Source organism: Urocitellus parryii, chromosome 9, assembly GCF_045843805.1.
Source record: "Urocitellus parryii isolate mUroPar1 chromosome 9, mUroPar1.hap1, whole genome shotgun sequence".
In the NCBI taxonomy this organism is placed as follows: domain Eukaryota; kingdom Metazoa; phylum Chordata; class Mammalia; order Rodentia; family Sciuridae; genus Urocitellus; species Urocitellus parryii.
Genome location: NC_135539.1, coordinates 13,405,224 through 13,419,853, shown reverse-complemented (window position 1 = coordinate 13,419,853; position 14,630 = coordinate 13,405,224). Strand labels below are relative to the sequence as shown.

General features: G+C 46.3%; 1 protein-coding gene across 1 annotated transcript in view; it reads right to left on the bottom strand.

Annotated features, from left to right (window-relative positions):
* The window catches only part of Iqck (IQ motif containing K), a 117,477-nt gene extending 102,849 nt beyond the window's left edge, over positions 1–14,628 (bottom strand). Inside the window, exons 1-4 of the mRNA XM_026402465.2 lie at positions 14,441–14,628; positions 8,037–8,101; positions 6,348–6,477; positions 5,290–5,387 (exon numbers count right to left, since the gene is read on the bottom strand). Of these exons, the coding sequence (XP_026258250.2) occupies positions 5,290–5,387; positions 6,348–6,477; positions 8,037–8,101; positions 14,441–14,627 (480 nt within the window). The 5' untranslated portion in view covers position 14,628. The remainder of the gene's footprint in view (positions 1–5,289; positions 5,388–6,347; positions 6,478–8,036; positions 8,102–14,440) is intronic.
* Positions 14,629–14,630: the final 2 nt, after the last annotated feature.

Sequence of the window (14,630 nt, the reverse complement as noted above, 5' to 3'; positions counted from 1 at the left end):
GTTGGACTGTTTTCATTTAGTCTCGGCAGCAGCTCATCTGTGGGGTGTCAGAGATGAAATATGAGTTGGCATGAGGCTGCCTCATTAATCTCTAATACAAATAGAAATTTCTTGGATTCTTTAAAAGCACTTTATCACTGCCGGGGGGCTGGAAACTGTTTCTAGTCCCCTCATTATAAAATTATTTATGGGCAAACATTAGACACACAACCTTCAATGTAACATCTTAATTACTGCCTTTTTAGTTGATTTTGTGCCCCTGAAGGGGTATAAATTAGAATAATGGCTGAATAAATCGGAATAAAGGCTGCACAGTGGAATAGCTGCCCCAGGGTCTAGAGATGAATTCCCAGCCTCAGGGACACTCATGCCATTTGTCCTCATAGGTTCTTGTTTCTGAGGAGAAAAAAAAGAACACATAAATGGGAGAGGAAAAAAAAACCTAGTTCCTCATTGTTTTTCACCTGTCAAAGACTGTACTACTATTCTGCTTCTGTGGAGGACAGGGCCTGTCTTGTCCCCTGTGACCCCAAGGCCTTGGCCCCCTGGTCAGCACACAGTAGGGCTTCGTGAATATTTGTTGTTGAACGGTACTAAACCCCAGTGAGTTCACTGCTTGCAGTTATTCTTTAGATGTTTACAATCAAAGTTTATGTTGTATTGTTTTAATCCTTTGTTTAATAAAAGGCACAGCATACTGAATACACTTTGGTCAACAAGAAGATAAGAAGAAGCAATAAGGTCATTGGTCTGGTCTCCCTCATTTAGAAGGCAGAGAGACAAAGCTATGGGCCTGCTCTCTCACCCTCTGTCCTCACTCCCGCTCCAGCTGCCTGTACTGGACAGCAGCACATGTCCAGGGAGAAGGCTGGGTAGGAATGGTGTGCGTGAATTAAGTGAGCAAGGGAACAATAGCTGAGAAGCAGCAGCAGTCTGGATTTTAGTATATGTGCTGCCGAAGCAAGCACAGAAACCAACTGGGTTTTAGAACTAAAACCAAGTAGCAATCATTCTCCAGAAAGCAGCTATGAACAGTGGGGAAAAAAATCAGTATTTCTGGAAGCTATTTAGAGGACAGCCACCAATTCCCCTGTATTGGGAGGGATGAAAGTCCATGCTCCGGGTCATCTGGAGTTGCCCTCCTGGCTGGGTGACCTTGTGTCATAATCAACCTCTCTGAGTTTCAGCTTTACTCCATAAAAGAATTGGTGGGAGAGGTCATTCTAAGGAAGAAATGAGGCGATATTTGGACCAATGCTGACAGTGTGCACGTAATCATAAGGCGTCTTATCTGACTTTTGATATTATCTCTTTCAATTATCGCAGCGGTTGTCAAGCAAGGTGAGGAGAGCTATTACCTGGATAGTCAGTATTGGGATTGCTGCCATTTATTTCACCAGCTTTTTCTGGTCATACTGCTTCAGCTGAGTGTCCTCTTATGTTAATGAAAATAGGGGAACTGACCATTGTGGTGTTTCCTGGTTCACAAGGGACAATCAGGTCTGTAGTAGCAAGTCAGTAGAAAGAGAAGGGAGCAAGGTTCCCTAACTTGAATTCATTAGACCTGTGCGTCAAAACTCAACTTTTGCAATGGTGCAACTCAGGAGGCTGAGACAGGAGGATCGTAAGTTCAAGGCCAGTCTCAGCAATTTAGTGAGCCCTAAGCAACCTAGTGAGACCCTGTCTCAAAATTTTAAAAAAGCAGGGAGGTGGTAAGGTCTTGGCTCAGTGGCAAACCACCCCTGGGTTCAATCCCTCCTCTCAACAACAACAACTCAACTTTTCTGACATGGGGTATAGTTCAGTGGCAGAGCACTTGCCTGGCATGTGCACAAGACTCTGGGTTCAATTCCCAGTTCCACAAAAGCAAACAAACAACCGGGTGGCGGTGGCACACACCTGTAATCCCAGCAGCTCAGGAGGCTGAGGAAGGAGGATCTTGAGTTCAAAGCCAGCCTCAGCACTAAATAACTCAGTGAGACCCTGCCACTAAATAAAACAAACAAAAATACTAAACTTTTCTGAGAAGTCTTTACAGTCCTGTCTCAGCTGGGCTGATGTGAAGCTCCTGCACCTGCTCCCACCCACAAAAGCTGTGGATGATGGTTGAACTGCATTTTTTTTGGGGGGGGGCAGTGGGGATTGAACTCAGGGGCACTGGACCACGGAGCCCCATCCCCAGCCCTATTTTTATATTTTATTTAGAGACAGGGTCTCACTGAGTTAGTCGCTTAGTGCCTGCTAAATTTCTTTTTTTTTTTTTAAGATTTATTTATTTATTTTTTGAGAGAGAGAGAGAGAGAGAGAATATCTTTAATATTTATTTTTTAGTTTTTGGTGGGCACAACATCTTTGTTGGTATGTGGTGCTGAGGATCGAACCCGGGCCGCACGCATGCCAGGCGAGTGCGCTACTGCTTGAGCCCCATCCCCAGCCCTGTTTTTGTATTGTATTTAGAGACAGGCCTCACTGAGTTAGTCGCTTAGTGCCTGCTAAACTTCTGAGGCTGGCTTTGAACTTGTGATGCTCCTGCCTCAGCCTCCTGACCCGCAGGGTTACAGGTGTGCACCACCACGCCCAGCAGTTGACTGCTGGGTTTCTGTTCTCGTGACTAAAAGGCTCAGGGGTCACTCCAGTTAAAGTGGGCTAACTGGGCTGCACAAAATAACCACACAAGAGACACAAATACCCTTTTCTTTGGGGTCACTGTGACGGCTCCTCTGACCTTAAGGGTCCGCAGGAAGAGAGAGCACGTGTTGACCCCTTTTATTGAGGAGAAGCTATTCAAATGATGCAAGAAGTCAGGTTTCAGGGGGCTGAGTATCTTCATGATGTCCACTGTCAGCAGGTTGACTGACACCTGGGTAGGCCACACCCAAGGGCACAGTAAGAGAAGGGGACACACAAGGCACTTCCATGGAAGATTCTATCCTAAACAGGGCAAGGGGTTATTACAAAGGAACAGGTGAGCGTAGCTTCACCCATGGGCTGTAGCAAGACACACCCATGCACGAGACACCGACCCTCGAACCCAAGAAGGGTGGGGAAAGCTCTGCCACATTTCTTCAACTGAGCGCCTCAGCACCCAGCCGGGGAGTGTGACCCAGTCACCTGCAAGGTTGGTCTCCTACAGTCGACCTGCACCTTACTGGAGGAGAGCAAGTGGGATGCTGGGCGTTAGCTTTGCAGAGAGAGTGTGCAAGCGGAGGGCTTGCAAGTACAGACTTATTCCGGATTCAGAAGGGGTCTACAGCAGCAGTTTGGGGAGGGGGTGTCCAGAGAGGGCAGAAATGCTTCTAGAAAGGATTAATGAAGTATTGCTTGACAGGTGCAAACAAAATCCTCTTCCAGCATCCTCAGGAAGTTATCAAGAAAATAAACCTTCCTCATAAAATCACTTTAGGACTGGATGCTTTTTTCTGGAAGATGGGAACCAGGGCTGAATCAGGCCTCCAGTTGACCAGGGAACAAGTCCCAGGCCACTCAGGTAACAGGTGTAACCCATCCGACCTGGGGGACACCAGCAGCACATAAAAACTAATAATAAGTAACAAGTTAACATTTGTCAAGTTCTTATTTTTCCTGGTCAGTCCTATGCACGTTGAAGGGGCTGTCTTATCTCTTCTGCAGCGAACCCATAAGCAAGTTCTGAGATGATCCTCATTTTGCATGTACAGAAATGGCAGTGGCTCAGAAGGATGAAATACTTTCCTTAGGCTGTGCAGCCAGCTTGGATGGAGGTGGATTTCAAACTTAGGTCATGTGGGTGGGTGGGGGTGCTGGGGTTGTGGCTCAGTGGTAGAGCACTCACCTAGCATGTGCAAGGCACAGGGTTTGATCCTCAGCCATGCCTATAATCGCAACAACTCCAGAGGCAGAGGCAGGAAGATCACTAGTTCGAGACCAGTCTCAGCAATTTACGGAGATTCTGTCCCACCAGGTGCTCCCACAGTGTTGTGTTATCCTGCCACAGACCCAAAGCAGTAGGGTCAGTCTACCATGGGCTGGGACCTCCAAACTCTGGCCCAGAATAAACCTCTTCTTTTTATAAGTTGATTATCTCAGGTATTTCATTACAGTGACAGCTGACCAGCACAGCAGGCTACTCAAATTCTGACCAGTGCCTCACAATCCATTTCTGCCTCAAGTAAATCACAACTGTTATGGGGAGGCCTGTGAGGAGGAATGTCACACGGAGGGGATCAAGTGGCAGGCAATGGGGCACTTCGGAGGCCAGAGGGGCAGTATACATTAAGACTTTGCTAAAGGAGAATCAAACACACAAAAACTGTCTCTCAGGGCAGGACACAGTTCTTCTCAGGGAGGGAACCCAGGCTACAGGGCAACTACTCAGGTGAGGCCATGAACTCTGACTGGTTTTACAGACCACAGGATGTGTCACATCAATTGTGCATTCACTGGAATCAGGCCAACATTTTTAGTGTCATTTTGAATCATTTAATCTGGATTTGCATCCCAGCTCGCCATTAGCCCTTGATCATATTTCAAACCTCTGTACCCCTCTTTCCGCATCTGCAGAGCGCACCCAGGGATGGCAGAGGGAACCCCACAGGGCTGTGTTGACAGCTGAAATAACAGGAGGTGAAGCACCGAGGGGTCCTGGTGCAGAGCAGGGACCTGGGCAACAGCAAACGTTGCTGCTCCTCCACAGTCTCTGTGTGTTCTTACACAAAACTGCAGACCCTGGACTATGCAGGAAACACGCAAGCCCAAAGTACCCTGTGACCTGCAGAGCAGAGGCCACGCCTGAGGGCATCTAGGCGGGTTGCGCCCAGATCAGATGATCCACCCAGATAGGCTGCTGCAGGGTGATAAAGACCCACGTCTATTGGGCCCTCAGTGCCTTCCAGGCCTCTCCTGGTAGTGACAACAGATGGCCCCAAGTAGAGGAATAGGGAGAAGCTGAGGGGGCAGATCAACCCAGAGCCAAAAGGGAGGTAAGAAGAGCTTTAATCAGTGCATACAATAAAACAGGAAGGCCCAAGAAACCTAGAAGGTGCTACACTGCCCGGGACCAGAGCAGGCAGGGGCAGCAGGCAGGGTGGAGAAGCGCTCGGGAGCCACAGGGGCCAGACAGCCGCTGGCGCGTGCTCTGTGCACAACTAGCTGTCGTGGCCGGCCTCGGGTAAGTGACCCAAACACAGGCTTTCCCGCCCCAAGGGATCATCTGGAGAATAACAACTGGATGGCACAGAGATCATGGGCTGCCATTTGATGAAAATGAATTATAGAGGATTTAAAATTAGAGCCACCCACCAAACAACTGACCTCCAAACACTTTTCCTTCTTTGCCTGGTGAAGGAGGCTAGTCATCCCAGGAAGCAGGATTGGAAAGATGTAGGTTTCCAAATATTTTCTGGGGGAACCTAGAGTGAACAACAACAAAATTTCCACTGTAAATCTCAAACTGCCCACACCCACCTGTGAGAAATTTTTAGACTATGAAAAGGTACTGTCCATCACTAACACACCCTTCAGTGTGACATTTGCTCCAGACCATGGAATCTGATTGCATTACTAGAGAAACTTAAAATGTCCCTGTGAGCCTCCGTAGTCTGCCAAGGATGTAGGTGGGTCCCACGCCAGGGCAGGCCCCCAGCTTGTTATGGCTGCAGGCAGTAACACAGCCAGGAGCCCAGTGTGGCCAGAGGAGCAGAGGGACATATGCAAGAGGAGTGCATAGGAACTGTGGCCACAGGAGAACTGGGGGTGGGAGCACACTGGAAAGGGCCCGAGGGCCACGGGAATGGAGGTGGTGGTCGGCACACAGTGGGCAGGGAGGCCTGAGGAGCAGCTGCAGTCTGCACTCAAGGAAGGCACCATGACATTTTCTTCTACTTCTTGCATTTGTTTGCTCCTCTTTTTGTTCTTGGTAGTTAAGGTAGAATCGGAGTGTGGTTTATTATTATCTCTACTGCATTTTAACCTTAAAGTTAAATCAGCAGAAAGATGATACTATTTCCTCCTTTTTTTTTGTAATGGAGATTGAATCCAGGAGCTCTTTACCACTGAGCTACATCCCCAGTCCTTTCATTTTTTAAATTTTCTTTTTTTGAGACAGGGTCTTGCTAAGTTGCTGGGGGCTTGCTAAGGCTGGCCTTCAGCTTGTGATCCTCCAGCCTCCAGCCTCCTGAATTGCTAGGATTATAGGCGTGCACCACCACACTCAGGGAGGATACTCCTCTTAAAAATAAGAATTAAAACAACAACAGTCTCTTATTTATGCAGTCTCCCTGAGGTCTAGGGACCACTCCTATCCCACTCTATGGTTTTGTAATGTTCTAAACCCCAAACTATAAAAGAGGGAAACCCACTTCCTTACTCACATGTTTTTGGATCAACAGTTTCTGAGATCTTTAGAGGACAGGGTATATGTGAGACCCTGGTGAAAGGCGGGGGTGGGAAATAGTGCTCTATGTTGAAGCCGTGGGAAACCGTCTCCTCCAGGGGCGAAACCTGGGAAGGGAGGGGAGGGAAGTCAACGCATGTCAACAGTGGAAGCTGAATTTCCTTTCTTTTTTTTCAGTTGTTGATAGACCTTTATCTTATTTATTTATATGAGATGCTCCTGGCCCAGTGACTGCCTGCTCACCCTGAATAGTCTTCACGTGGACAACACTCCTCACAAGCATCTGGTCAGTTTTTCTATTCAAAGAAGAGGCCCATCCAGAAAACCAACCTCCATGTTCAGCAGAAGAACTACCACTGTGATGTTTAATTTCCCACGTCAACTGGACTGACCCAGCTGGTGGAGCATTATTTCTGGGCATGACTGTGAGGGTGTTTCTGGAGATCAGTGACGGAGTGGAGGACTGAGCGGGGAGGTAGTCCCCAGTGTGGATGGTTAGGATCCAATTGGCTGGGGGCCTAGCTGGAAGAGAGCGGTGGAGGGAAGGTAAATTTTCTCTCAGCCAGGATGTCCTTTTCCTTGGATGTAGGCATCTGGGACTTGCACCAGTGCCCGCCATACCATTCTTAGGCCTTTGACCTTGGACTTGACCAAACCACACTGCTGATTTCTCTGGTTTTCCAACTTGCCTGTGGCCTTTTCTCAGCCTCCATAATCATGTGTGAGTCAATTCCTCTAAAAAAGACCCTTCCTTCATCTATCTATGTATCGTCTCCTATTGGTTGTCTGTCTGCCTATCTATTTATATTCTCTTATTGATTGTGTCTCTCTGGAGAACCCTAAAATACCAGCAATACAGAAAAATCAACTCATTTATTTAAAGTGGTGATTTTAAATAAATATTCAAATATCTCTATACAGATCAAGAAAAGCAACAGGATAAAAGGCAAAAGGTTAAGATCTAACCGAGCACAGTTAAACCTGGAATAAAGACAAATAATCCAGGAACAAGAGGTTATTTGATGCAGAATCTGCAGAAACACTTGAGAAAGAATTACATCCATAGAGCAAGAACATGATGCTATGAAAAAGGAACACTCACAAAATGTGATTTTTAGACACAAAAACTCTGTCAGAGGTGGCTATCATGGAAGCTATGAGTCTACAGACAGGTTTTGATTTCATCCCTGTGACCCTGCACAAGTCCCTTTGTCTCTGCAAATGTTTTTAAAATTTTCAAATTTATTGTGCATATTTAATTCCAAGGTATGTCTCTAAGGGCCTCCCTCCTGGCTCCCTGTCCTTGGCCCTCTGTACTCTGCATCTGCCCTACCCTGGAATGCAGAGGAACTTGTCCCCAGCACAGACAGGCTGTTGGATCCACGGTGAAGGCCCTTCTCCTCCAGGATCTCACCTGAGCCCCACAGATACCCTGTTAGTTGAGGATTATCTGTGCCATTTAATCAGTGCAGAAGCAAAGTCTGAAAGAGGTTAGGTCACACCATTAGTAACAAAACTAGGACTGGCCTCAAGTTTCTGATCCTAGCTTCCGTCCACCGTCTCCTTCTCACCTCCTAACTCATGACACCGTCTGACCTTCCCCAGCCCTCAGTACTAGTCTCATTTAAGAGCCTTCTATTTAGCATGAGGCCCGGGTCATACTCACAGTAATTTCAGGCTCTTGTTTGACTTCATATCCTTTTGGAAAGGGAGGCAGCTCAGCCTGGTACTCTAAAGGGAAGGGGAAAAAAAATCCTCAAATACCATGCTTCATTGCAGTTTGTGATATCATTTCCTTTTCTCTGAATGAAATATTCTTAAATTTTATTTCAGTTGGTGGTTTACAGCAATAAAAACCAACTGGCCATTGCAAGGTAATATTTAGTGTGGATAAACCAACTTATTTAAAATGGACGGTTGACCTCTCACATGAAAGCCAAAGCTTTATGTAAGAGTCTGAGACTCTTTGCCTGAGAATACTAGTTCAGATTTTGCTCAAACATTAGGAGGAAAAGAGGAAGGAAGAGACTGGGGAGGAGGGTAAGGGAAGATGCCAATAGCACACATGGAACAGAGTGATGCAAAGAACAATCCACCCAAGTCGTACAGGGCAGCAGTAACTACTGCTGAGAGAGGGACCGAAAATGCTCATGGGCTAACCTAACCCTAACCCTAAAGAAAAGTTGGGTAAAACATTTCTGGGAAGGTTCATGTTTTAAAGACGACTTTGCCAGTGATGACAAAAGATGTTTCTGGCCAAGATGGTACTGAAGGAATGCAGCTCCGTTGTGCCTATGTTTTGCTCCTTACCTCGTTACTCACAGGTACTAGAGCATGTCTCACTTTTGAAAAAGACACTATTTTAAATATCAGGCTGGGGACGCGTACATCCGACTACGGATTACAAGCAATTTGATTCTCAATATCAGCTATCGCTGTGCAACTAATTACAGTAGTCTCCCTTCACGAGAGCTTGGATCCACAATGTCTCCCACAGGCCCAGATTGCTCTATTGGTAGGTGACAGGCTCTTTAAGAGATGGCACCTAGTGGGAAGTTTCCAGATCACTGGGGTCAAGCCCTGGAGAGTGGGGTCCTGGCCCCTTCCTTTTCCTCTTCAAGCCACCAAGTGGGTGGCTTTGCTCTGCCAGTCTTGTGCTGCCTGCTATAGGCCCAATCACTGAAACCTCCAAAACTGTGAGCAAAAATGAACCCTTTCTAGGTTGTCTCAGGTATTTGTTATGGTGACAGGAAGCTCATATACTCCTTGTGCCCACAGACTATGTTCCAAGATGTTCCTAAGATGCCCCAAATTGCATCTTAGGAACATCTTGGAACATGCAGGTAGTATTAAATACCACACCCAGCTAAATTTAGAGATTTAAAGCAACACAAATTATCTGAGTCAAAAGTCCAGGAAAAAGGGCCGGATGAGGTGGCGCATGCCTGCAATCCCAGCGGCTTGGAAGGCTGAGGCAGGAGGATTGCAAGTTCAAAGCCAGCCTTAGCCAAACCAAGGCGCTAAGCAACTCAGTGAGACTCTGTTTCTAGATAAAATACAAAATAGGGCTGGGGATGTGGCTCAATGGTCGAGTGCCTCCAAGTTCAATCCCTGGTACCAAAAAAAAAAAAAAAATCCAGGAAGAGAGAGGTGTCTCATGCTGGAATCAAGGCATCAATCACTGCTCTGACTTAGTATCTGAGAGCTGGGGTCCTTTTCCAAGCTCACTAGCTGTTCATTCTCTTGTGGTCGAAGGGCTGGAGGCCCTGTTGTCTCTTTGGTTGTCAGCTAAGAACTGCTCAGCTCCTAGGGCCTGCCCTCAGGTACTTGCCTCGGGCAGTGTACAATAGGGCTGTTGGTACTTCAGTGCCAGCAGGAGTCTCTTCTACTTGATCTGACTTCAAGGGCTCACCTGATTAGGCCACGCCCACCATCGTGTAAAGCGGTTGATTAAGGACTTTAAATACATCTAAAGCATCTTTTCACAGATGTTTGGCTTAATATCTGAAAGGTATGTGCACTAGGAGTTAGGAATCTTGGGGGCCATGTTAGAATTTTGCCTACTGTATCAGCCACAGCCCTATCACTTTTTCCCCCTGCTTGGACAAGCATGTAAATTCACCTTTGTTGAGGGCCACAGCCAAGTCGGGATGATGCATGGCATTTTGTCAGAAAGGAGTGGTTGAGAGGTGACACCAGCGAGCCATTGAAATGATTATGTTAAGCTGTGTATTCAATTGTATATATGACCGGCAACAGGGTGGCTCTTGCTGCCTCGGGCGCCCGCTACTTTGGAGTTCCCATTGAGTTTGAGTTCTCTCCAGAGAGTGGGTACAAGCGGACCCCGGTGGAGGGAAGAGTGTTCCCGGGAGCCTGTGTAGTGTGCTGGTGGAGTTCGGGAATAAAGACTTGCTGTTTGAACCTACAAGTGCTTCGTGGCGGCTCGGTTATTTGTGCCCAGCCAGACTGCAGCAACCCTTCTTCCCCACTCTGAGAATCACTGAGATAAAGGGAAAACTATTTAGGTTTAAAATGTATACATTTATGCCACTGTTTTAATACAACACCAGTACATAATCGTTGAAAGAAAATTTCAAATAACACAGAAATATTTACTTTTTAGTCAGTCACATCTAATCCTGTCCCTGAGTACTTAGGCTTGGCATACAGCCAACCGAATCTTTTCAATGTATTACTAATATAAGGTACACAAATGTTTGCTTTAAATCTCCCAGACTAGGTCAAACTGCTAAAGTACGGAACCTCATAACTCTTGTCCACATTTTTCTTTATCAGTTTTTCCCCTTATTTGAATTTTATAAAAATTTATGCTGTCCTTTTTAATAGACTGTAGATTTGGCAAGGGAAGTACCTGGGTTTGTGTTATTATATCCCCAAATTATTCTTGCTGAATAAACAAATAATGAATAAATAAACCAAACAGTACATCGAATTTTTTGTTTGTTTGTTTTTGTACCAGGGATTGAAGCCAGGAGTGCTTAACCACTGAACTACATCCCCAGCCCTTTTTATATTTTGTTACTTAGGGCCTCAGCCCCGCAAGCTGCTGGGATCACAGGTGTGCACCACCATGCCCCGCTGCAGCAAGTTCTTTTGATTCATCCATTAATCCCTACCTACTGCCTGCCACATGCCAGGAACCCTTCTAGGTGTTGAATATTGGGTCCTTCAATGCTGCCACAATTCTATTGTGCCACACTTATTACAATGTTGCAATGAGCATCTTTACCACTGATCTCAATGAAATCATTTTTGTGGGATTAACTCAGTTGTGAAATTGTTGTCAAAGGGAAAAAAATTGGGGCAATTTGCCAAACTTTCCTACAAAAAGTTTATAATAGTGAGACTGCCTATTTCTCCAAATATAATCAATCGTACACATTTGAAAAAATATTTTTATTTGCATTTCATTGTTATTTGCCATTTTTATTTTTCCAACAAAAATCTCAGTTAAAATTTGATGAAAAAAACACAAAACTTCACACGACCATAGAAGAGATACAGTTGAAATAATTATTTAAAAGTACAGGAAAGCATATTAGCCTCAGGAAAACCCGATATGTATGTTACTTTAAGCCTTGGGAATGTTTACAAGAATCTGAAATATTTGAGAAATCATTGGTTTCACCTTGAGATTTCAACTTGATACACAGGTGATCAAAGACTTGTGTTGTTACATTGAAAGGCCTAAGCAAAGGGTTTGTAAAAAGCATTGAACTATGGGCTGGGGATGTGGCTCAAGGGGTAGCGCGCTCGCCTGGCATGAGTGTGGCCCGGGTTCGATCCTCAGCACCACATACCAACAAAGATGTTGTGTCCGCCGAGAACTAAAAAATAAATATTAAATTTCTCTCTCACTCTCTCTTAAAAAAAAAAAAAAGCACTGAACTATTTAAAACAATTTGATTGATCATAGAGAACACCTTCTGGGGAGAAATGAGGGAGAAGATTGTCTGCTCTGGGTTGGTAAGAGGGTGGAAATTGAAGTGGTGTGAATAAGAGAGCTGTGTTTCTAGACTGGTTGCTGCAACCCATACAATCAGAAATGAGAAATTATACTCCATTTGATTCAAATGTATGAAATGTCGAGATCATTGTACTGTCATGTGTAACCAATTAAAAAAAGTCATAATCATAAAAAAAAAGAAAGAAAACTATAAACTCCAAACACTTGGGCTCAAGTCTTGGTTAAAACCGTAAACATCGCAGTGACTTGTGGACCTAGGGCCTGGCACATGCTAGGCAAGCACTCTACCAGCGTTACATCCAGCCCAATATAAATGCTTTTGAGAATCCTTAGTTGTCACTGGAAAGATGAGGGCAAACCCAGAACACTTACAAATAAGTTATCACAGAGGCAGGTAGGCATGGGCACATGCACACACGAGAGCACAGCACAGGGAGGATAAAGAACGTAAGTTAGAGTTCACCTATACTGTATCTTGTCTTCATGAAATTGAGTACCTGTAGACGTGTCTGCTATGACAGTTTACTTTTTGAATGAAGACATCCTAACAGAATGTAATTCTTAATCTTAAAGGTAGGATTTCTACAAAGCCTGTTTTTTCATGTTTCTTGTGTGTATAATTTGCCATCTTTAATCTCATTAACTTCATTTTATATCTATTACTTCATAAGTGTCGATTCACCTGCTTTTCAGAAAGAAAACCTTTTGTCTTGCTTTTTCCCTATAGTCCTGATGGACCAACACAAACTCCACCTCTAAAATATAACACAAAGAACGTTCCTTTGTTGACAATAATGAACATTTACTAAAAGCAGGGCTCTGTCCTCAGCACCTCCACATACATTTTCTCATTTGGTCCTCACAACAGCCCTGTGAGGTAGGCACAACATTATCTCCCCCTTATAGATGAAATTGAGCAATGTCCCCAACATTGCTACAGTCTAGCAGCAAACTGTATTATGAAGAATTGTTTGGCTTGGAGAAGTGAATGTTCTGGAAAGACAGCCATAATATTTGAGTGGATTCTTTGTAGGTAGAGTGATTCACTCCTTGGATCACAGTACCAAAGGTCCTAAGGGTGGAAGTTATAAGGAGAACATTCAGAATAAAACAGATTTTTCCCTACAACAATGAAATGCTGGAGAAGGACTTTAAGACCTTGATGGGAGTTGACATAGACGGCCTTGAGGGTTGACTCTCAGAGTCCACTACTTTCTACTTCCTCTGTACTCTACATTGCTTTCAAATCATCCCTTATCTTCATACACTGGCACATTCATGTTTGTTTCCATTCAGTAAACATTTCCTGACCTGCACTGTCCAATGCAGTAACCACACTGTGACTACTTAATTTACTAAAATGAGAAATTCTGTCCCTCAGCTGTGCCAATCACATCTCAAATTCTAACCAAAAGCTTCCTTCACTGTCCCCAATGCCGATGAAGGCCAATTTAATAATGAGGACACGGTTTTGAAAAAAAGGAAAAAGAAGGTTTATTGCTTGCTAGCAAAGGAGAAACACAGGGGACTCCTGTCCCAAAGGTTGTGACTCTGGCGATCAGGAGGAAGGGGGGTGGGGTGGTGGGAGGGTGTTAAAGGAACTCTACAAGGGTTACATTCCAGGTGTGCTCTGGTAGGGGTCCCAGGGCACCCAGCTGGTCTGTTAGGATTCATTTGCAAATTTGGGAGATATCTACAGGGAGAGAGGGGAATAGAAAGAAGACTTTTTTTTTTTTAAACAAGATAAACCTTAGAGCAATGAGGGCTATATTCAGAAGGCGAAGGGACCACGGTTACAAAATGCTCAATAACCACCCGTGCCTAGTGGCTACCAGGTAAGTCCTATCCGACTTTGCTGTTTGGTCTGTTAATGCGGAGATGGTGGTCACAGGATGAAAACCCTGAGCTTTTGCCCTTGAAGAACTGCACAGCCTTGTGAAGAAAAAAGAAACAAAACCAGGTTTACCTGCTGTAAACCAGGCCGTTTGCTGGGCACTCTCCGTGCCCCGCGGGTCCCATTCTTCTCACATGGCTATCATTACGCCCTCTTTACAGAAGGTTTTTTTTTTTTTTTTTTTTTTTTTTAAAAAGCAAAGTTAAATTCTAACTGGTCCACAGCAAGTGAAGAGTGTCGCAGGGCCACAAAGACGGGACAGCGCCAAACTCCGCTCGTGGGGGGTGTTCTGGAAGGTCTGGAGCCAGACGCGCCCGGACCCGCCCGCCCGCTCCACGTGTGGGCCCGACCACCTTCCCGCTGGGAGTCTCCCGGGCCGCTCCTCAGACGCCCGGAGCCCGGATCCCACCAGAGGCCCGGGGGCAGGGTCCGCCCCTCAACAGGGTCCCCGCGGCCGCCCGGGCGGTTCTTTTCTGGGCTTTAAACGCGACTTAAGATCCCGCAGGCTCCCTCGCTCCGTTTTCCTCCCCTCGGCTTCGACCGCGGCTCCAGGCCCGAGCGTGGAATTCGGGTCCGGCGGGCCGCGGCCTCGCACGTCAGCCGCCTGGCGCACAGTGGGCGCCGGGCACACGCGGCCCCCGCCCGGCCGCTCGCGTCCCGCCCGCCGCGGCCAGTCCGGGCAGCCTACCCTCGCAGATCTGCTCCCACAGGTTTTTGCCCGATAGCTCGGCCACCTGCCCCGGCGAGACAGGCAGCTCCGGGGACGGGGACGACAAGGTGGGCACTGGTGTCCGGGTGGCGACAGACGATTCGGCGGAGCCGCTAGGCTCCATGCGCTGAACGCTGCGGCTTGAGGTCTGCCGCGACGCCGCCATGGC